The following is a 25,191-nucleotide window of genomic DNA, read 5'->3' as shown; positions in this document are numbered from 1 at the left end:
ACCACGTCCTTTCAAGCTCTCTTTCAATATATTCGATCATTGCAAGGCAATTTCCACTAATGACCATTTACAAACCTGGACCGGATAGCGTAGCAACACGCACTACCAAACCTAGATTCTTCTAGCCTGTGAACAGGCTACGGAAGGGGATATGACGAAAGAAAACACCGCGAGCGAAGCGAGCCGAGGGGGAATCTGTGACGAGAGGGGAGCTCCTTCGGCCAGCTTCACTCGGCTCGCTTCGCTCGCGGCCTTTTCCTTCGCCGTTTCCTTCGCCCTATCCGGCTACGGGAGCCTGTTCACAGGCTAAGATTCTTCAAATTTTCGATCTTCCACTCTGTGGCGATCGTTCTCCAGGTGACCAACCGAAGACCAGAGCCTGAGAGCTCCGCTATACCCTCGATTTCGTTCGTTGCTAATTGCAGAACATTGCATTGCCTCATACATGAAGACAGACTTGATAAATGTCATCAGTGGACACACAGAAGCTGACCAAAAGGGTAGACCTGAGGGACATATGAAAATGTTCTCTTCAGCTTGAGCCACATAATACGTGACAAATACATCACAGTTCGCGACCAGAGAACACAACGCACACAAGATCAAATTATTTGACGACTTTATTCTATTAAACGGCAACATTGTAATTAATAAATTTATTTTTGCTCTATATCAACTTCATATGAAGCAACGTTAACGTTTAATACATCATAATCTATTAATGCTTAATTAAAACAAATTCACAGGCGTATGGAGAAAATGAAAGGACTGACAGCATGACCAACCCAAAGGACTTTTCAGAGCGCTTGTTGTTGTGGCCTTGAATTCCTTCAGGAACCGTTGCTTTAATATTTTATCTGCTGCTTTGCGCATCGCAAACAATAAAAACCTTTGATTATGGGAAAAATTTCCGTTTTTATCACGAAACAAAGCGCAAAGCAGCGGATAAAATTTTGCTCTCAGCCCTTCAATTACATTAACCCTTTATCCGCAGTAGAGATCAACTGACAAGTTCTTCTTGGCATATCAAAGCAAACTCACGCAGACCATTAATGAGAATATGAGATTGAATCTCCTCGGGGCAAATTATTGTAAACGTATGAATGCAACATGGTGAATTATCTCTGATCTAAAAAGGGTTAAGTTTTTTTAAACAGTAACCTGATTTTGCGTCGATTATCATTTCAATTTCTTTACTTTTATAATTCCCTGAAAACTAAAAACTAAACTACAGTATATCCTAATTTACAACAAAATTAGACTAAAAATTCAACTCTCTTTATAAAAAAGTGGCCTCGGATAATTAGGCACAATAAGAAAAACGCTAAAATGTTTTTAAAAAGCTAGCACACTTTTACAAACCATTCCTCACACGTTGTAGATTATATAACAAGAAAATTTGTCCCAATCATTTAAATTTATAGTCTATTTCAATTTGCAGCCATCATTTGTGTCCCCATGTCATTCCCTTTTCAAAGGAGAATCTGTAGCACAACACAACTGCACAACGGCGTCACAGAAACTAAAGATTTCACTTCTACACATCCTCGGTGACTCAGGGGCAGATATTCGGAACATTTGACGATTTGAAGATTTGAAGATTTGACGGGCGAAAATCGATTTGAAGATTTGACGGGCGAAAATCGGGACAAGTAACTTCGCTAGTTTCGATTAGTTTCGATAGTCACGACTATCTGCCCCTGGAAAAACGTTGCGTGACGATTGAACGGTAGTCACGTAACGACTTGCGTGACCCATCTTCACTGACAGGGACTGAGGCGATCTAAATATCCCACCTTGACGAAAAGCAAAGTTAGCACATCGCAAATACCGACCTTACATTAATATTGCGTTTGTACAAATTTGGCACCGTCGAGCTAAAAACTTACGGAAAACGGTTGGAGGACGAAAGGGGAATTTTCACACCCTAAGATATAAGGTAAATACTTCGAATGGCTTTCCCATACCAGTGCAACACCATTTTCAAGAAAAAAGACCGTTTCAAGCTAAACTTAGCAGAGTTCTTGCGGTCCAATTAGCGATTCACGCTTCGAACGACCTCGCACAAGTTGGTGATCCGCTCAGAGCTCAGAAAATTAAAATTCCATTCGAAAACGGGCTTTTGATTGCTTGATTAGTTGTAAGTACAGTTAAAAACGCACACCTATCACACGAGTATGTATAGCATAGTATATCTTAACTAAAAATCCACGTCCTGAATGTCTCCTACTTGGAAGTTTCTCTCTTGGAAGTTCCCTGTGTTGCGCGCGTCAAAGAAAATGGAGAATGTACACAGTGAATGTTAACAGCAAACTGGCGACGAGCTGGGACTGGGAACCGGTTCCTGAAAGACGAAAAGCAACAGTTACAATGTACTCGACTTGCGCGCGCGAGGCCGCGCGCATGAGCATTCTCGGCCGCGCTCCTGCATGCATAGAGTCCAGCGGTTGCTCGTATGGTGCACAACATGTGCAGATTACTAACACTACGAAGTTCAACTGGACGAGTTTTTAAATTTTCATTAAATCAGAAGTTGGAGTCCATCACAACAAAGATCAATTAAAAACTAGTCAGTTAATGAGGTTCTGTCGTTAAATTGCAACCACGTAGCTGGCTTCATTAGCGGCGACATTTGACAGGTCACAGCCTGGTTACTATAACTACGCAATGAAACATAACTCCTCCTCCTCCTCTCCTTCTTTCTCGTACTTTTTTTCGCCCCCCCCCCCCCCCCCTGCTACGTAGGCTACGGACCCGTGGGTGTCCTCTATAACAAGAGATGACCATAATCAATTACAATAAATGACCGGCTCGCTGTAGATATAATGTCGGTGAAGCTTTCCACAGCGCGGCATGGCAATGGCGCACAAAACATGCAGGATTGAGAGCTCCCATCAGTATCTCCATTCCACGTTCGGCTTGCTCCGCCAGGCGACTTTTTCGTGCGCGCTATTCCCTGCCAAAGAACCTTCCAACAAGCTAAAGACAAACCATGAGCACTTCATACCTAGCACTTTGCCTGTTTGATAGAACCTCTCATCAGGGGTTCCTTTTCCAGCTTCGTTTTTGGCAATCACCTCAACCTTGTATTTTTTCTGCTTCTCAAGATCTTTGATTTCATATTCCAGTTTCTTTGTTGTGAACTCCTTCCACGGTCCCGGTTTGTCGTCGTCTGTCACGTCGCGGTAACGCACTATGTACTCAATATCATCATCGCCTCCGGTGGCCTGTGGACGACGCCACTTAAGAGTAAAACTAGTTTGATCAATTTCCACCGACTGAGGTTCGTAGATCACTGGACGCCCCGGCACACCTGAAAGAAGCCACAGTATATTTTTTAAGTACGTGGATTCATTCAATTATAGTGAAGATCAAAGGCTCCTGTGAGCCAACTCGTGAATGCAGATGACACATAGTAATTGCAATTTAGACGGCTAAGGAAACTTCCTCAAAAGCTAAAAGAAATTATATCTTTGCCCGATTATGTAACGAAAAATGACCATTCTTGTACTATTAAAATGATTGTCAAATTATTCTGTACAGATTGAATAAGCCGATTATTCTGATGCGCCGATTAAAAAATATCACGTGTTTTTTTTATTCAAAGTTTATAGGAGCACGCCATGTGCAGCTACGTCATGCAAATTCGTGTGATAGTCCGCGGCTACTGGATTTCGCGATCGGGCTAGTGGATTCTAACCATCACTTGCCCGATGGGCAAGTGAAGTTTTTTTGGGAATTAAAATTACAAAATTACTGTAGGGCAAGCCGATCTCACAAAGGGAAATATGTTCAACAAAGTATCGCATTACGATTCATGCCCGACATAAATGCGTGAAATTTTTCCTTTGGAGTTCAGTCCACGCAATCCTCAAGTAAAAATAATGAACTATGACAAGCTCTTGCTAAATAAGAATTATTTATCGACCGCGTCCTTTTGCTTTCCCATAAATTACCAGTTGTAAATTTCGAAAATGAAACATTTTTTCCCTTTGAAACCTCTATGAAAGCTGACAAGATCTTAAAAGTGTTCATTTCACCAGAAATTTGCATAATTTTGTTTACGACGTCAATGATGCGTGACATGGCACGTTCCGCTTTCGCGTGAAAACTGACAAATTAAATTATTTTTTAATTAAATTATTTTTAATTCTTGAAAGAAACCGCACTTCGTAGAAAAAAACGAAAAAATCCTATAACTTTGCTCAGATTCAACGAAAAATCCCCATTCTTACACTAAAATGATTGTCAAATTATTCTCTACAGAATGAATGAGAGAATTCTGACGCGTCGTGAAACAAATTTTCACGTTTTTTTTTTTTTTTACTAATTGAGTTTACGACCCCGGACTTTCTGAAAAACTGAAAAAACTTGAAACTTTGCTCAGATTGAACGAAAAATCGCCATTCTTGCACTAAATGATCGTCAAATTATTCTCTACATATTGAATAAGAATTTCCTGATGCGCCATGAACAACAAATGTTCGCGTGTTTTTTTCCACTAATTGAATTTAAAACTCATTCACTGCGCACGCCCGAAAGTTAACGACAAAACCGACTGATCGACCGACCAAGTCTAGAGTCAGCTATCGCTATAACTCGTTCATTGCGCATGCGCGCATTCACGAGTTAAAAATGGGCTATATACCTCTTAATAACCGTTCGAGGTCCGTACTGTAGGTTACGCACTGACCTTTTCCCCGTTGATTTATGGCCCAAAAACAAGGATTTGTAACGTACAGTGCGGACCGAGAAAACGAGGTTAGTAAGATATTTATACCTCTGAGGTTAATCGGAGGCGTGGGAAAGGACACTTTCAAATTTAGCGGGCCGTCCACTGAAACACGGCCCGCAAAATTGATCAATCACAGCGCGCACACTAACTGAGAGATATAACAAAATGTCATAATCGTTACCAATCATTAGAAAAAAAAATCGGCTTGTCCAAGCCAACTGATTACCAATTGTAGTGGGATGAATCTGCTCATATCAGACACTCCTTTCAATTTTTGGATGTATACAATCCAAAGCGACTTAGTAAACTGTGAACTATTCCCATATTTTTCAGTCGGTATTAGATCATTTATAGTGATTTCATTTCACCACTGTGAACAACCCGCACGACATAACGACAAAACAGGAACACTGATACGGCCATATTTACATGATGACATGAGGAAGAAAACTTTCGTTTTAGTTTGGACGCATTCTTTTGGGGCAATTGAAGGGCTATGCGTGAACCAGGCTTAGCAATCACCTACAATCTACTCTCACTTTATAGACACCTCGCTATTATGGACACCTAGATTATACAGACAGCAATTAAGCCTCCGGAAAAAATAATTACAGTCGTTTGACGGAAATAAATTCCCGCTATTACGGACTCTCGCTATAAAGGACACTAAGTTGCGGTCCCGAGGGTGTCCGCAATAAAGTTAGTTGACTGTATAAGGGAATTGAGTGGATCATAGCTCTTTTGCGGACATGGTGACCGATTATCTTTATTGTATTTTTTTTTTTAAGTAATACACACTAGTAAACAAACACAATCAATGAAAGTTTGAGAAAATTTTTGCAAACACTTGTTATTTCGTGGGAGTCACCTAAAAGTTCGAAGAGGTTATTAAGCCCAACTTAGGACATTATATGGTGTCTTACATGGAGCCTTGTCTGCCATAAAACGAACGATTTTGGGCTCGAAAGCAAGACGTTTCCAGAGCCACGGAAAACTTTCTACATGGCGTAAGTACAATTAAAAATGAAACTGCCTGACCGTCCAATCCCCAGTGGGAGTGAGGGAATAAATCTTTTAAAATATTGATGACCAGATGAAAGAAAAAAGTTTTCTGATATAAGCTTATTAAAGCTTAAGGATACTTTTGCACAGTTTATGACCAAGTGGGAAAAACAGATCTTAGAAGGGGTTATTGGAATCCAGAAAGAAAATTGGGAGTAGTGGGGCATTTTTTAAAGATAATTAAGCAACAACTATTCTAAAAAAAAAAATTTAAATACAAAGCAATATATGGCGTTATTTTCCAAATAATGAAAATTGAAGCTTTGTTATCTCTGAAAAATGCATGGTTATCCCCAATTTTCTTTTTGGATACCAAGAGCACTTGCTAAGTTCTGCTTTCTCTGCATAGTTTTAAACTTCCCAAAAATATCCCAGTATTAGTAGGCGCCACCCACCGAAAAACCCAAGTATCTCGAGATGTGCAGTAACAAAGTAGGTACCGTCCTTAACAGGTATTTATAGATCAGGGCTGAGTTGCTCGAAGCATGGTTAGCGCTAACCATTGGTTAAGAGGTACTAAAACCTATAGGTTGCCATGGTATTTAACCCGGGTTAGCGCTAACCATGCTTCCAGCAACTGGGCCCAGGGTGTCAAAACTAACTTGAATTAACCATAATCATGCTATAGTAATGTAAAAGTTTTTTAATCTTACTGATTTTTTAATTGTAAAAAGGACCATGGCCCATCAATATAAATTCATTCATATTACTTCATTAAATTATGAATTCATATTTATAACAATAGTAGATCGTACAGAGTCATTTCATTTTTAATTTATTCATTTTTGTAAATGACACTGAAAAGCCCTCTTGGGGAAGTGCTCATTAAAGTTGTGATGTATTACATATAAACAAGTTCATCAGAAAGCAGCTTTAGATTTCAGAAATGTTATGAAAATTGTTGTGGAAAGATTTGCGCACAGCCCCATACATTAATTATACATGCACCACTGTCATACTAACCTTCTTCCAAAAAACGGCAAGAGTGAATAGAGTTTGAGTCGCAAAATGTATGCATAATTAATGAATGGGGCTGTGCGCAAATCTTGCCTTTCTTGTAATGTTCAAAGTTTCAACTTTAAGTTATTGAATTGTTATATGGGACTACTCGGTTTTTTTTTCTACCTTGCAAGCACAGTGTTTTTAGATGGAACTCTCACCAAAAGTTACACCACTGTGTCATATAAATATGAATGACAGCTTGGTCCCTGTTTTGAACACTGCTTGTGTTACAAGAATATGCATTTGTGCAAAGCTGAAACTTCATTGTTTTGAAAATGTTCCAAACTAGGCATGGAGATGAAACAAACTTGCAATTAGTGATGCTGGTTGCGTGCAAAAACTTTTGACAAGAGAATTCTTGAGAATGATGTATTTTTTCAGTGAATGACACAGGCATACTTGATGCAAAAGTATGAAAACAGTTGTACTTAAAATACTTACAGTACTTTTCTGTTGTCACTTCCTTGCTTGTTATAGGGCCCCACTCGCCCCTGTTAGTGGCTCGGATATTGAAAGTGTAATCAGTATCTTGCTTGAGGTCTTTGATGGTGATTTCTGTCTTTGAGGCATCAATGTTTCTGGCACTGCCTTTGTATTCTAGGACAAACTTGTCAATGGGCATTCCTCCATCCTTCAAAGGCAGCTTCCAAGTAAGTTTAACACTGTTACATGTAGGCTCACCTTTGAAGTCCAGCACTTCACTTGGTTTTCCTGGTTATTAAAATAAACCAATCCAAAATATAAACTCTGTCTCCTATTAAATGTTTCTTAACCCTTTAACCCCTAATAATACCAAAGAACAAATTCTAGTATCTTGTCCCCATACTTTTCTTACAAAAGTACTAGGGAGAAGTTGTAAAAATATCATGAGAATTCACCTTGGGTGATCATAATCCTTAACTCATGATTCCATGGATTCAATAAGCATTGACATTTCAAAGAGAAATTTGATGCAAATTACATTGTTAGAGCTCTGGACGTCACGCTCCATTTACAGTCTACAAAAGGCTGTTATAAAACAGACTTACAAAACGTGCAACGATTTTTCAACAAATGAGAAACTAAACCAAAACCAATCACGACATGGTTGCACATGTTTTCCCGCACTTGGCGCCAGTTACATGCATTTACTTCAAATTCTGATTGGTTCGTTGTGCTGTTTACGTGTGTTGTGATTGGTCAGAGTAATTACTTTGGTTTTGGTTTAATGACACTCGATTGAAAATTGCTCTCAAACCAAAGATATTTTATCAATTATTAACAAGACACTTAAAGTTCAACACTATACGGTTATATCGACTTACTCGAACCCTTGCTAACTTGAACTATTATTTTTTGTGTCCCTTTAGTGTTCAAGTTAGCTGGGTTCTAGAGTAGTTCGACAATAATACTAACTCCCCCTTTGTGAAAAGGAAATACCAGTTATTATTTCCAAGTGTGCTGTGAACAACAAGGGAATTGGTGTTCAAAATAAACTACTTTGCCAACCTACTGTGGAACGGCAGACAAGGAAGTGATCGCAGTTTAAATCCTTTGATTCATTTACTCACCTACTTCTTTGAGTTCAACAGTCTGGTTCTTAGATCCATAAAGGTTTTTTGCAAAACAATGGAATTTTCCAAATTTCTTTTTGGCGTCTGTTGTAACACTAACATTTGCTGTGGTAGTTGCATTTGACACCATCTTCTTGTCGAATGTCATTATGATCCAAGGTTTTGGATGGCCTCCAAATGTGCACGTCACAAAGGTCGGATGACTGTTTCCCAGATATGAGAACACTTCATAAGGAGATGCATGTGTGATGATAAAAGGTGGAGCTAGAAGAGATTAGAAAAATTTCAAATTTAGATGATTATTACAGCAAGTTCACACTGAAACAAACTAATATTTTAACCTGGTATAAAATCTTTTCCTTTATTTTCCCAAAAAAGAAGTTATAACACAGGACATACAATTATGGTAGTACATAAGACATGTAGAAAAAGTGGCAAGGAGACTTAATATAAATTGTAAAGCTTATAGGTGAATCTTTGTTTACACTTTTTGCCTAATCCAAGGGCCCTAGTCAGCCACACCTTTGTTTTTGTTTATATGCGAGAGTTTGGCTAATATATTTAACTCGGAGCATGTCGAAATGAACACAATCACTGTGAAACAACAAAAGATAATGAAACATACTTTCAGGAACACAACTTACAGTAAAGCAATAAGATTTCGTTTCACCATGCAATATCAATAATTTCGATAGCATCGAAAATGGCGAAGGCTGACTAGGGGCCTTTAACATATGCTTATCACTATCTGATGACACCAATAAAATAAAAACTCTAAATATTGAAAGGGTATAACAGTTTTAGTTTTCTCTGAAAATTTGAGCCCAATACATCGAATGGTTTCGGAGAAATTCTCTTCTAAAACCAAAATTTTAGAGAGAATGTATGGCTCATTAACTTTTTTTCCACCCAGCAATTTTGCAGTTTTTGATGGCTGATATTTCCTTCACTATTGCTTGCAAATAGCTGGAAATTGCGCAAATTGCTCAACTTTATCAGCTCTTTCAACTTTCGCTTTTAGTTCATATATATGACCATGGCTTCCTTGAGTTAAGTCGTATGATAATGAGGAAAAATGTAAACAATGACATCAGAAAAGATTCGCCTATATGTGAGTAGGCCTCCTCAAATAATGACATGGTGTAATGTCAAAAGCAAAACGTAAAGTAAAAGATATGGCATGAATAATTTTAGTCTTCAGAAAATTCTTAAAGAACGACAGAACTTGAGCTGATGATTCCATTGTCTACAAATGCAACAAACAAAGACCATTCTCAGCTTTCTGCAATACAGCTGCACTTTGTTATCAACATGTGGAGGGCTAAAACAATAATCCAACCTAATCTTTCAAAGTATCACCTAATTTAACCAATTTGACTTAAGCCTCACTAACTAACAACAACAACAACAATTTATTTACAAATTCAGATGATACAAGGGGCTTGTCCCTAAAAATAATTATTGCCTAATATAGCCAATTTAGTCAGTTTAGTCTTCTCAGTGAAGTACATGTGTATCAAGTGGTGTTCCATGTGATTTCCCAGGATAATGTTTTAAATAGACTACTGCAGATCAAACATGTTTCCCCCCAAATCAACTTACTACATCTGTACACCATACAGGAACAAAAATTCCTAATATACAGCTGTAGTTTAGCTCTAAATGATATGTAAATTCAAAACAAATTGTCATACATCTGATGTTGATGTTTCTCTCCATGACAGCCACAATAGCTTTCCCGCTGCTATCAACGGCTGGGTTTTTTGCTTCACAAGTGTACTTGCCACCATCTCCTGCTTGAATGTTTGTGAATTTAATGACACTTTTATCTGCAGATTGCTACAAAACAAAGGCAGAAATAAAATAAATAAATACTAGGAAATAATAATAGGAATACTTCCCCAAGCTTCACAGTACAGTCAACTCCCTTTATTGCGGACACCCTCAGGGCCGCCAGTTTGTGTCTTTAATAGCGAGAGTCCGTTATAGCGGGAATTTATTTCAGTCTAGCGTCTGCAATTTATTTTTGGCTAGGGTTTAGCTGCTGTCCGAATTATTGGGGTGTCCGTAATAGTGAGGTGTCTGCATGACGAGAGTTCACTGTAATCGCAGTTTGAACAACTAGGCAATGGTGATCTACTGTCAAAGCCACCTTCCATTGGAGCCTTTGAAGTAACCATTGATAAATCATTATAGCTTCTAAGAGGAGTCCCAAGCTGATTTCATCGAAACACTTCAACGTTTTCCATGTTCTAAAAATACCTGCATGCTTCGCATAGCTCAACAATGTACTTGGAACATGTTTAACCCTTTAAGTCCTAACAGTGATCAGCATCAAATTTCTCCTTGTAATATCAATGCTTATTCAACCCCTGAGGTCATGAGAATTAAAGATATGATCACCCAAGGTGAATGTTCTTGATATTTTAAAAACTTCTCCCCAGTACTTTTATAAGAAAAGTATGGGGACAAGATAGGAGAATTTGTTCTTTGATATTAGGGGTTAAATGGTTAATTTGAAGTACCTACTTCTCTGTGAGTGAGAAGTTTTAAGAACCTTGCACTGAACCATCTCTGACCCCAACCGTTGTTGGGAAACTTTCTTCTCTTCGTAACAAGGAGAAATAAGGTGAAAATCACTGTCACACAACATTACCTCTTGACGAGGATCCCTCTCTCCATTTCTCTTCCATACTACTACTAGAATAGGTGTTCCAGTCGCCTTGCACTCTAATGTAAAATCATCTCCTCTGTTCAAGTCTTGATCGCCCCCTTTTGAGGTGATCTTAGGGGCCACTGAAAGACCAAACTCTATGTTGGATTCATAACTTAACAATTGACCACAAACACCAGCATGTAAGCCCCACTCGCAGATAAACTGGGGGGGGGGGGGGGGTTATTTTGAAAAAATTAAAGTTAGCTTATGAGAAGACTGGTTCAAAGTTTTGCAGTAACTGTTATTATTATTATTATTATTATTATTATTATTATTATTATTATTATTATTATTATTATTATTATTATTATATTAATCAGTCACTGCTTGGGCAGGAAGTTCAATTATTATTATTATCATTATTGTTATTTATGAGCCATCGATTGATTTTTTTTTTTACCATTTTTATATTCAACAAAATAAATGTACCATCTTTACATGTTTCTTTTGATACAACCTCTTTGATGAACGCAAGTGACAATATGGCCTTTAGAATCCAATATTTGGGAAAGAAAACTCTTCTTTGGCCTACAGACTTATCACCCTGGAACTTTTAAACCGAGAACAAAGTAAATCGCTTCAAACATCATTATTTTAACAGTCGGTTCCCTTTTCCGCCCAAGAGTGCAAAATGGCACAAGACACAATCATGAGCTCAGTATTTGGTCAATTTGTGTTAAATTTGCACAACCAAAAGATCTTTGAAAGATCTATAAATTGAAGGCATAAAATCATCCCCCCTCCTATGTGAGACTTGATTTACCGCCCCTCAAACTTTTGGATTTTTTTTCCTTGGTACTTTAAGGATCTTACAACAAGCAATGCACTGAGAGCTGTACATTAAAGGGATACTCTAGACCCCCAAACAACTTTCCAAATTCAGAAAGCTTATGACCCAAATAAAAGATATTTACCAAAATTGGAGTTCGATCTCCACTATTTTGCCTAGAAAAACGAAAAGTTTCTCGCCATGGGATTCAAAGCAGCGCTTGGGCCGAAAACCGGAAATGACGTAGAAAGAAGAACTCGCCAAACTTTTTCCAGTTAGATTCCCCTGGATTTCTTTAGCAACATTCGGTAAATGGCTTGATTTTAAAATTCCAAAATAAAATGTATAGTTCGTGTTTTGAGGAAGATTCAATAATACCGTATCGATTTATAGTTGCTTGATGCTTAATTCTAGTAACAACGGTAAAGGTCTTCATAATTGGCATTTCTTTCGAGTTTTGTGCAGATAGTTCGGACACACGCGATTTGATTTGTTTGCAAACCCCACGACCTCTGCTCACTTTTCTGAAGACTGTTCTCAACCACAAATTACCATCGCTGTGTCTGTGGAAAGATGAAAAGCTCACAAAACGCCATTTCAACCTTGGTTTAAAGAAGGACTATCAGAAAATAAGAGCATAGGCCCGATGGAGGACAGCACGTCCAATGAAGCCGCTCGCGCCAGACAGATCACAAAACAAGCTACTTCACCAGAACTAGGGTTCACTGTATGTTTGAAAAGTAATAAAAAATTGTAATTGTGTTGCAGCCTGAAGAAAACTAGCATTAGCCGATAATGATACTTAAGCTTACCTTTCCAACACGCGTAGTATCGCAGTTATTTCATTAACCTTGTTCAGTTCAGGTACGCGACTGTCATATATATTCGCTGTATACGAGGCGCGACAGGGCAAAATGACCAAAAACGGTGAACAACGTTTTCTAAATCAGCATAATACCAAAGGTGACAGGCCTTATTTTGCTTAAAAATGGAAAACAATGAAAAATTGCCAGTCACATCACTTAGCGGAAAAAATCCCTGTAAAGTGAGCTCGAATGCAATATTAATAGAATGTAATATGGCATGAAAGGTAACTCGTTTAATATCCCAACAGGCCCAGCACAACATAATGACTTCCGAATTTATTTATGTGCTTAGTCTTCGTCGTAGTATTGCTGTTTGTACAGGTACCGCTTCTGTAAAGTGTGAATCGTTATAATGAAAGCTGGCCACATCTCCAAGCTTTCGCTGAGCTTTGTACGCTGTGTCTCTCAGTCCAGCAGGCCAATTCCCAGGAAAAAATCCACGTGGATTTTTTTTTAAAAATATAACTAAGCTAGATTTCAAATAACAACGCCGTACCATAAAAAGGAAAAACTTTAATGCTACTCAAAACTTATTCAATCGCCAATGAAATCACATTGCGGATGTGAAATACACCGAATTTTCGATAGAATGCATAACTGGTCGCTTACCAATCCGCTCTCAAACACCTCTTCACACTCGTTTTGTAGAGTCTGTAACCAAGTTTACTTTGCTGTTGCACGGCTAAACACATACAATAGAGCGCCCTCATAGCTCTGCTAACGTAGCTCTGTCGGCAATTTCGATTGTACTATTTTGTTCCGAAGAAAAACAAGCAAAATAACTGTGCTAATGCCCAGAATCCATTTTGTCTTCAGTGTTGTAAACAAGAGCGGTTCTTCATTCTATGTCATCGATCACGTGCTCTACCAAAGACGAGTTTTACTTCCGGTCTTCAAAACGGGGAAAATTTCGCCTTTCTCCGGCAATTTTCGGCCTTTTACTTTTTTCCTTTGTACTTTTTGTACCGTTTACCCTTTATTATAGTCCAAATGCTACCTTTTAAGCGAAAGTTGTTTTGGGGTCTAGAGTATCCCTTTAAGCTATAGTTTAGGGGAATACCCAGTATGTACAACAAATAAGAAAATTTTCAATGTTTTTCTTCTTACGTTTTGGACTTTTCTCACTCTAACATGTGACCTCCTCCATCTCTGTTGGTGTGATTTATAGCACACCCCAGAAAAAACCTTTCAAATGGTATATCACATGTGGTCTCCCGGTTCGTAGTTTCCCTCGCCACATTTCCCTCGAACAAGAAAGGGTTAAGCCCCAGCAGTGACTGAGATCTAATTTCATCTCCCAACTAGCAGCATGAGAAATATATAGAGGAAAGTGAGGAGAACGTACATACATTGGTGCTGAAAGGGTTAAGGCTAAAGTCAAAAGTTGAGCAAATTTGAGCCCTCAAATCACAAAATAAATATGAAACTACATTTCTGACACAATGACTAATCTGTATGCAAGCCAAATTATAGCGAGTTACAGAAATTTGGATGCCAAGACCAAATCGTCACTTATGCCTATTTGCCACCAGGCCCTCCAACTGTTATCTCTAACGGAACAATTAAAAAAAAAACTCCAGTTAACCTTACCATAAACATCTACAATTTCCACTGTGGCTTCCACTGTTCCAATCGTCTCTCCAGTTCTTACAATCTCATTATATGCTACACATTTGTATTTACCCTTCAGAGATGGATCTACTTCTATTATTGTCAAGTTGCCATCTTTGACAAAAAAGTTGTCAAATGAAGTGATGAGCGTTCCTGAAGGACTATACCATTTGTACTTTGGTGTAGGGCTACCAGTGGCTTTACACACAAATGACGCAGAATGGCCTTCGGTAAAGTACCTTTTCGGATTCGGAAAAGGTTCAATCTTTGGAATTTCTAGAAGTGAAAAAAAAAAAGATGTTCATCATTCATTTTGTAGAGGCAGGTGGAATGGTCAGTGCATTAGACTTTCAATCGGCAGATCAAAGGGTCAGTGTTTTGAGTATCTGCATTACTGTATTGTTTCGTTAGACAAAAAACTTTGGTCCACATTGTCTCTCTTCGCTCAGCCGTATAAATGGGTACTGGAAATAAACAGCTTTACAGCTGGGGGTATCCCTGAGATGGACAAGCATTCCATCCAGGAGAGAGTAGTAATACTCCTAGTTACTTAATGCTGGGCATCCTGTGATGGACTAGCATCCTATCCAGGGGGGAGTAGTAATACTCCTAGACACTTCATGCTGGGTATCCTGTGATGGACTAGCATCCCATCCAGGGGGGAGTAATAATACTCCTAGACACTTCATGCTGGGTATCCTGTGATGGACTAACATCCCATCCAGGGGAGAGTAATAATACTCCTAGTCAATTCATGCTGGGTATCCTGTGATGGACTAACATCACATCCAGGGGAGAGTAGTAATACTCCTAGTCACTTCATGCTGCGTATCCTGTCATGGACTAGCATCCCATCCAGGGGGGAGTAGTAATACTCCTAGTCACTTCATGCTGCGTATCCTGTCATGGACTAGCATCCCATCCAGGGGGGAGTGGTAATACTCCTAGTCACTTCATGCTGTGTATCCTGTCATGGACTAGCATCCCATCCAGGGGGGAGTAGTAATACTCCTAGTCACTTCATGCTGGGTATCCTGTCATGGACTAGCATCCTATCCAGGGGGGAGTAAAAATACTCCTAGACACTTCATGCTGGGTATCCTGTGATGGACTAGCATCCCATCCAGGGGGGAGTAGTAATACTCCTAGTCACTTCATGCTGCGTATCCTGTCATGGACTAGCATCCTATCCAGGGGGAAGTGGTAATACTCCTAGTCACTTCATGCTGCGTATCCTGTCATGGACTAGCATCCTATCCAGGGGGGAGTAAAAATACTCCTAGACACTTCATGCTGGGTATCCTGTGATGGACTAGCATCCCACTTAGGGGAGAGTAGTAATACTCCTAGACACTTCATGCTGGGCATCCTGTGATGGACTAGCATCCCTTCCAGGGGGGAGTAGTAATACTCCTAGACACTTCATGCTGGGTATCCTGTGATGGACTAGCATCCCATCCAGGGGAGAGTAGTAATACTCCTAGACACTTCATGCTGCGTATCCTGTGATGGACCAGCATCCCATCCAGGGGAGAGTAGTAATACTCCTAGTCACTTCATGCTGGGTATCCTGTGCTAGACTAGCATCCCATTCAGGGGAGAGTAGTAATACTCCTAGACACTTCATGCTGGGTATCCTGTGCTGGACTAGCATCCCATCCAGGGGGGAGTAGTAATACTAATAGTCACTTAATGCTGGGAATCCTGTGATGGACTAACATCCCATTTAGGGGAGATTAGTAATACTCCTAGACACTTCATGCTGCGTATCCTGTGATGGACTAGTATCCCATCCAGGGGAGAGTAGTAATACTCCTAGTCACTTCATGCTGCGTATCCTGTGATGGACTAGGATCCCATCCAGGGGAGAGTAGTGATACTCCTAGACACTTCATGCTGGGTATCCTTTGCTGGACTAGCATCCCATCCAGGGGAGAGTAGTAATACTCCTAGACACTTCATGCTGGGTATCCTGTGCTGGACTAGCATCGTATCCAGGGGGGAGTAGTAATACTCCTAGACACTTCATGCTGGGTATCCTGTGCTGGACTAGCATCGTATCCAGGGGGGAGTAGTAATACTCCTACTTGCTTCATGCCACAGAAACACTGTTAGGGTCTGGGTGTTTGAGCCACTTAGGTTCGAGTGAGACCTTCCTTTAATAGATATTATTTGTTATACGTCTGCATCATTCTTTTCTCACTATTATCTATTCGTCACATCCCTGTAACATACCGCTTGGTATAATGAACAAATCAAGTGGCAACAATGGTTCACTTGAACACATTTCACTCGAAGCAGGGCTCAAGACCAACGGTACTAGCCACAAACTAGTAAAACTCCACTATTGAATACATACAGTAAGTTTTGCTCTTTCACTAGCCATTTTGCCTGGAAAAAATGTTATTGTACAGCACTGTAAGGTCAAACAAGAAGAGAAAATAATTAAAACAAACACTGTTATCAGGTTTCATAGACGTAGATCACTGCTTTAAATAGACAAAAGTAGAAACAACAAAAAAGGAATTAAACAATCCACTTTTCGACTTTTCCTGTTGCAAAAGATACAAATCGCAGACAGAATCCGCTTCCTGTCACACATGAATAAAGAGTTTGTTTTGGCAAGTAATATAACACCTGTAACTATAAGCCACTGGGCTAGTGAAGTGAAAACCTACAGCCCTGCAAAGAGATGTTGTTCTTCAATTTATTTTACCACAAAACAATGATAAAATATTCAGCTGTGAGAAATCACCTACCTACAGCATACACCTCAATAATTCCTCTTCCTGTATAGCCAGATTGTTGTATAGTGAATGTATAATTTCCTTCGTCATCTACCCTCACAATATTTATTCTCAAGGAGCCATCTTCAAGTAAGGTGTAATGAGGATCAGAAGCTGGATTCAATGTACGTGTTCCTTTCTTCCATGTAAATGTTGGATTCGGGTAGCCCCTAACACCAAGCTCAATGTTGTGTGTTTGACCAATTGTAACATGCTGATTGAGGTCCACTCCTGACGACTCATCTGAAATGAAATGATATTTAAGTTAAAATCTTTAGGGAAAGAGGAAAATTTTAAACAAAATTACACTCCACTCTATTAACACTGCTTCAATAAATATTGTAAAAAAATAAGATAACTAAAATTAATGAAAAATTTTCAATTAACTTTTTTAATATTTTATAATTCCATTGCAGCATGTACAGCAGTCAACCCTTTTACCCCTAATATCAGAGAACAAATTCTCCTATCTTGCTTAAAAACTTTTCTTATAAAAGCACTGAGGATAAAGTTTATTAACAAATCAAGAAATTGAACTTGGGTGACCATATCCTTAGTTCTCATGACCTCAAGGGTTGAATAAGAAATAATATTACAAGGAGAAATTTGATGCTGATCACTGTTAGGGCTTGAATAGTTAATTTGCTCTGATAAGTTATCAACTCTCCATAACAAAAGCACCTGTTGCAGGCAGACATTAGTAGGACTGGGATTAGCATACAGAAACAAACTAAACAACACTTACAAGCAACATTCAAGGTAAAGGTTTTCCTATTTATGCTGCCACGGCATTCATACAGACCACCTTGCGACACCTCCACATTAGTAAATCTCAGTGTGTATTTGCTTCCATCAGTCTCTACTCGTACTGTCTTAGATTGTGAACTAGAAACTCTACTCCCATCTGAAATTTTAAACCAACCATCATAAGTCTCTCCAGTCAGTGTACAATCAGTAGACACTTCTTCCCCAGGTTTTGGACGCAACGATGATGCTGAAAGGCTCACATCTGCCCCTATAAAAGTTACAAAGATACACTTCACATAACGAGTTCTTTATTCAAATACCTGAGTTCCACTTTAAGAAAACATAAAGGTAGTGTTCTTGCCACTGAGCAAAACTATGGCCAAGACTCAATATAAGATAACTTAAATTTGGTCTTTTATATATATATATATTTTTCTCTTTTATTAGTTGTAATTATTGTAAACTAGTATTGCAGGTCCACATCAGCCAACGGCTGCCAGTCTTTTTTTTTAACCTGCGAGATCAAATAAAGTATCTTTGTATGTATGTATGTATGTATGTACGTATGTACGTATGTACGTAGGTACGTATGTCTGTCTGTCTGTCTGTCTGTCTGTCTGTCTGTCTGTCTGTATGTATGTATGTATGTATGTATGTATGTATGTATGTATGTATGTATGTATGTATGTATGTATGTATGTATGTATGTATGTATGTATGTATGTATGTATGTATGTATGTAAGGACGGTGCCTACTTTCGTTACTGTGCATACATTCTGCGCATCTCGAGATACTCGGGTTTCCTATGGGTGGTGCCTAAAAACACAAGGATATTTTTGCGCGGTTTAAAACTATGCAGACAAAGCAGAATTCAGCAAGTGCCTTTGGTATCCAAAAAGAAAATTGGGGGTAACCATGTATTTTTCAGAGATAAAAAAACTTCAATTTTGAAGAAAAAACGCCACAATTTTCTTTGTATTTTACTGTTTCTTAGAATAATTGCTGCTTATTTTAATTATCTCTAAAAAATGCGTGGTTGCCCTTAAATTTCTTTTTGAATTTCAATAACCCTTGCTGAGATCTGCTTTCCCTGCATAGTCAGAAACCAAACAAAAATACTTCTTTGTTAGTAGGCACCATCCTTAACATTTAGGTTGTGCACATCTCTCACTGCTTTTTGTTGTATAAACTGGAATAGAGTAGTACCAATTTCATTACCGACAGAGTCAGAGTCAAGCGTAACAGTTGTAATCATGAGTAGAACATGCATAGTTACTATGATCTGGTGAAAATAAAATAAAAAAGTTATAAGAACAAGCAGACGAATAAACCAATTACAATGCTGGTTCTCAGGCAAGCCATGTTTTTTTTGTGTTCAAGACAGCATTCACAGGGTCTGTGAAGAAGCCTTATCATTTGCTAATCTTCTGCTTCCGTTTGTGACTCCGACAATCTTATTTACTTTTATTATTATTACTATTATTATTATTATTATGTTTGTACATAGTTGATGGTGTTGAATTTTTAAATATTCTTAAAAGACCCTAGTCAGCCTCCGCCATTTTCGTGCCATTGAAATAATTGATATTGCATGGTGAAGCGAAATCTTATTGTTTACTGTAAGTTGTGTTCCTGAAAGTATGTTTCATCATGTTTGGTTGTTTCACAGTGATTTCGTTCATTTCGACATGCTCCGAATAAAATATAATAGCCAAACTCTCGCATAGAAACAAAAATAAAGGTGTGGCTGACTAGGGCCCTTTAAAGGGGGAAGTATCATGGGGTTTTTGATAACTTTGGCTAAAATGATGAAATAAGACCCTCAATCAGCTGCCAAATAATTCTAGAATGACGAGAAGAAAGAAATGAACTCAATTCTTTAAAGGAACAACTCGTGATCTGTTCTAGCGCATTTTGGAAACAAAAATGCGAGAACTTGAAAAACATTAGCCTAACATTTTTCAAGTTTATATCCATTTTGATCTATTCTGTCTCTGGCCAGAGGCACTAATCGACAGTTTTATTGCACTGGGGTTTTAATTTGTAACAAACTTGACAATTATTTCGTTGTTTCTGCTGAAAAACAAACATTTTTGGGTTTTGAAATGACAGCAAATTTGCGTGATACTTCCCCTTTAATATTTACGTAAATAATTATACAATTCAGTCTTTTGGCTGCCGTATGATTATCGATCCATAGTGAACTATCTATTCATCTATCTATCCAATCTGATTTTCACTAAATTGTGAGCATCAGAATAATAAGCACAAAAATAAAACCTGATTCTTCCAACTCCGATTCCACAAAGGTTATGACTCCACCACAACTCCACTGTTTAGTTTTCACTAGCTTGTATAAGCACTCTTGTAGTACAGATTACCACTCTAACTCCAACTCCATCGCTGGCGAAAACCAGCCTTAGGGCCACCACAGACAAAGGAAACTATCATCAATGACTATTTTCAATCAACAACTTAATTGAATTGACAAATATTAGGGTTCGGAAATGCGTTTCCACATACAAAAAGTTTAGTTTTCCATGTCCTGTATGTTTTGAGGGAGCCTGGAAACTTGCTTGCAATGCGCATGTGTGCATCATGCAGAAAATGGCAGCCACATTTACGTCAAAAATAGACTTAAGTAATGGATGACTTACTCTCAGACACGAAAAAGTGAGCTGTCGATAACAAAACTGCAGCATTTGTTATTGACAGCACAAGAAGTCTTCTTAAGGAAAACTACTTTGTTGCTGACGACTTTAGTTTTCACCATTTGCAGTCAATAATTTCACACACAAGAGGTTTTGCCATCAATAACTTTTTGTTATTGACAACTTAAAAGTTATTGATAACAGTCTGCCTTGTCTATGGAGGCCCTTAAGTACCTAAGTAATCCACTGGATAACAAGGGCCTAGCCACAAGTACTTGTGTCTTAAAATGACCAGGAGGTGAAAAGGAAATCTTTGGGGTTGAAAATTATGACTGACGAATTTCTGGGATCTAAAATTTTGCCCGATACCTTTTAGGATAGTAAGTTGTAGCATGTTTTTCTCTTGGTTTAACACAAAGATTTCCCTTTTTTTCTTTTAGATCTCATGGGGTTTTTTGACGTTTTGAATTATTGCTCCATATGAAAAACCTTGTTTCTTTTCCATGGCAGTATTTCTCTAAAAGGAAACTTACGTCACACGTTTGACAAACATCAAGTATTGTTTATTTCACTTCCACCCAAATACAAAATTCAAGGCATAGCTGAAATTTTTAAGCATAATAGTTTGTAAACAACATGTTTGTCAACGTCTCTTTGAGCTGATTATTAAGAAAACGTTTGCACGGTGACAAGCTCGGCACGGCAAGAATGACATCATGTTGAATTTTAAATTCATCTTTTTTCGAATTGGCGTACGGACAAGCGGGTTAAATTTAAGAATGTTACATTAACGTGACATTGGAAAAAAGAGTTCGTGCTGCTATGCACAACTAAAGCCCTAGTGCATGTTATACCCGATTAAATGACCTACTTTGGGTTAAAAAGCTTCGATCAACCTATCATAACTATTTGCGAAACACATCGGATCAAAGAAGCTTATCTGCTAACAATAGTGTATGCGGGAAAAAACAAGAACTTTTACTTTGACGCGAACTTGAAACTGATGTAAAAAAACGTGAAAATTTCTGAGAAGGAAAAGACTACAACTTTACGGTGCAAGCTAGCAAAACATTCAGGTTTTGAATGTGAGGAAACACCTATATTTTAGCTAATTATAGGTTTCCCGCAAAGGAAACAAACATATTTTTGTTTGCTCACGTAGTTGTCATACTAAAAGCCTTGAGAGCAAATATTTAACTGAAATGCTTTAATAAATGAAAAGCAAATAGGCCAACACAAAGTGAAATCAATTGAAAAGGAAAGCTTTTAAATATGCAAACTGTTAAAGACGCGAGCTCGAAGGATGGAATCTTTCACAATGGTTTACTTCTCAATGGGAACTTCCAAAGAAACATAACGAAGCATTTCCTTTTTACTCAGCCACAATTAAAGCAATTTAATACAATTTCAAATGGCAGAAGCACCATAAGATTCAAGTCAAAAATAATGCTGCAGTTGTTAAGACGTCGACTATGAGAAGTGTGACTTCGGACTCTGTTAGCACGGGTAAAGACATGTCGAGCGACCCTATATATAGCACTGCGACCTTTTTGAAAGATATCCAATCATTTTCAATTTGCAAAGTGTTAAAAAAAGCCTCCAAACGCGTACCTAGCCACTGTAAGCCGACAAAATTTCGAATTCATTTTCCATTATTCTCAACAACACAACAACACATGGAATCTAACAAAGAAATGTCGATGTTTGGCGCTAAATATTTGTAGCATGATAAAATTTCCTACTACACGTACAAAGGCCATGCCCTGGGTTAGTCTTTAGTTCCCAGTAAACGCACTCGGAAAGAGAAGCCTTTACAAATAAAACGAGCAGACAGTATAAAAACTAAAGAGCGTTCAAAATTCAAAGCAAATACTGTAGAAAGAATCCTGATTGTTTATCACAGCACGTTCGCATGTAACCTAACACTCCCCGTGTCTTCCCAAAGCGTGTTTCCGTCGAGAATAATTGCATGAATCGTTTTTTTCAACTTCATCGATGCGATTTTCCCATTACAAACTTGCTCTTTGTCTTGATAATTAAACCTTCAAATTTTCTTACGTCTAACAGAGAATAAAGAACCATACACCCTTCTACAAACGGTGTTTCTCTTGAGGAAGTATATCTCAAATGTCAACCCGCGCGCGCGTGTAAAGGGCGTTTGCGCAGTTATTTTTTAACCGCCGCATAACGACCGTTGATCATGGAAAATGAATATTCCATACTCTCGAAAGAGCAGGAACAAACTGACTAATTGCTGAAGCATTTTTCCGAATCAACATGTCAGAGAAATTCTTACGACAAACATGCTAATCCCGACTCTCCCGCCCTAATGTCGAGCGAGTCCTCGAGCCCACCTCAGCAAATGTACCCATTCTAACCTCTGAAAACTATTCTAGAGAGCTTTGATTTAGACTCAGTGGCGAAATTTGATAAAAAGATTCGCTAGATAACTGATTCACATCAACAGAGAATCTAAAGATCATGGAGTTAAAATTCAAACTACGTACCCGCTTGATGGCCCCAAAGCGACGCCATTGTGGCTATCAAAAGAACATGAACGCTAGACATCTGAAGTGTTTTTTCGTCGTAGGGACTCGGGACCTTTCTTCACAGAATTGTAGTATTAATAGTACCTCAAACAGATTCGTAGTTGACTTCAGTAACTATGGCAGTTGGTCGACTGTCTCGGAGCGAAAGCAAAGCCAACCTTCAGCCGTGTAACCAAATACCCAATGATAGCAAGACTTGGGCTTCGTCATCTGTTTATCGGGTTTCCTGTTACACTGTTTGATAGCTGTCAAACTTTAATTTGACAGGCGAAAAGAACAACTCGCGCGAGATGTTTCAGCGTCGGTTAGCAATGTTGAAGGGAACTGCGTAGAAACGGTTTCAAAATAAGAAAGGCATGCAAACTTCTTGAACGTTAAGATTTTAATTTTCAAGGAGTGGTTTCCATCCATTTTGTATGCCTTGCTCTCAAAAGATCTCAAGTTAATGTTTAAATATTTAACCCGGACGGAACCAACACGTCAAAATTATAGTGGCAATTGTTTTGAAACAGAACATGACCACTCGTTTTGCATTCTTTTGCCAATTGTTGAATCCTAAAAAAAACACAAAAATGTTTTTTTTTTCCAAAGCGTGAGGCTATGACTATAGAGTTTAACCGCAACCGAGAGAAAAGGTTAACTGTTGGGGATTTCAAATGACCACGACATGCGGAAATATTTAAACAGTGATGTAATCTCAAATTCTCCCTTTTGTCGGAAACTGAAACGATAGCCGACCATTTATAATCTGGATTGCAGAAACTAGATAGACTTTTTGCCACATTTAATCCGCGTTGATGGTCTGTCCTAGGGAAAAATAATACAACTATTAGTGTAGAAAAAAGTTTGGGAATCGTTCAGGATTTTTTTATGGTGGTTTTCTTCGAAAGGAGTTTGATGGCCCACACCGGTTTCTTATGCGTATTTATATAAGTGCAAGATGTATATTTTTATCTTACTTTTCAAGTAAAATTAGATTGAATATTTAACATACCTTGGTAGCATAATTACGGTTTTAGATATATTTGTAAATAGCAGTAATATTTAGGTTAATGATAGCGGTAGGATTTTATTATTTTTCGCTTATCTCTATTTTAGTTCTTTTAGTTATGGCGTCTATAATTGGAGGGGCAATTAGAGGCGGTAGTAATTCATTATCGTAATTATTGTTATTATGACGATTATTGACAAAAACTGCCAGTAGTAACAAAAGAAACTCTGCTTCTTTATTCCTTTTCCTTTTTTTTTTTTTTATCGGGGGCGGGGATGAGAGGATAATATGATAAAACTGCGATTTTGGTTGAATTTAACCAGCCCTCCCCCCCCCCCCCACCCCCACCCCTACTCTAAATGAACTTACCCTAAATAAGCGTTACCTGTGGCTTTGTTTTGCGGTCGGAACCATTTCCTTGGTAAACCGAAGCTACAAAGGTATGTGCGGCCCCAAAGGTTATGGTTGGTCCGACAGTCTGGATCGAAAATGGGTTGGATTTAACAGAAACGGGTATGAATTCTGGAAACCAGGGGCTCGTTTCTCCAAATTCCCGATAACTTACCGGCCCCGTTAAGTATATTTTTAAATGCTGCTTCGCCGATTACAGGCATGGTACTTGGCTATTGTTTTCATGGAATTATAAAGATTTTAAAATTTAGCATTGAAAGCTAATAAAAATTGACAGTAATGGGCTCCTGAAATTTACTTCTGTTGAGAAACATTTATCACCAAACACACTTTTCGGGCCCGATGAGTTACCGGGACTTGCGGCCCCTGCGGTCTAAAATGGGTAAAACTTTTAAAGTCCAGGACTCGGTTGTTCGAAAGCCGATTAAAATTAATCCACGATTAAAAGTTAACTGAGGTTTTCAGCTCGCTCGTTAAAATTGTTTTTAAACTAAAGGTAAAGAAAAGTCAATGTCAAAACTAAGGGACAAAAATCTTTTTTGAAAACATCTTTTTTGTTCTGTAATTAAACTCGAACCAAAGTTTTTGTTAATCCAGGATTAGCTTAAACGGGCTTTGATCAACTGGGCCGTCTGAAAATTAGGATCAGGGTTTAGAGAACCGAGCCACGCATCCCAACCAAACATTCCAAGGTGACGAGGGCAATCTTTAATGACGATGCCAACACTGACAAAAGTGGTT

At 38.5% G+C, this 25,191-nt stretch overlaps 1 protein-coding gene across 1 annotated transcript; it reads right to left on the bottom strand.

Annotated features, from left to right (window-relative positions):
* Positions 1-602: 602 nt before the first annotated feature.
* Positions 603-23,245, bottom strand: LOC146469175 (neural cell adhesion molecule 2-like). Its single transcript, XM_085123845.1, has 10 exons — positions 23,007-23,245; positions 17,846-18,115; positions 17,074-17,343; positions 14,294-14,590; positions 11,009-11,148; positions 10,047-10,191; positions 8,350-8,616; positions 7,241-7,510; positions 3,008-3,313; positions 603-2,344 (listed from the first exon to the last, which is right to left on the bottom strand). Exons 1-10 carry the CDS (start codon positions 23,065-23,067, stop codon positions 2,271-2,273), a joined length of 2,100 nt encoding a protein of 699 aa, XP_084979971.1. The 5' UTR covers positions 23,068-23,245; the 3' UTR covers positions 603-2,270.
* Between the last annotated feature and the right edge of the window lie 1,946 nt (positions 23,246-25,191).

The sequence above is a fragment of the Pavona decussata genome, unplaced genomic scaffold, assembly GCF_977016875.1.
Source record: "Pavona decussata unplaced genomic scaffold, jaPavDecu1.1 SCAFFOLD_127, whole genome shotgun sequence".
NCBI classification, from domain to species: domain Eukaryota; kingdom Metazoa; phylum Cnidaria; class Anthozoa; order Scleractinia; family Agariciidae; genus Pavona; species Pavona decussata.
Note: the sequence above shows the minus strand (reverse complement) of the source record. Positions and strands in the feature narration are given on the sequence as shown.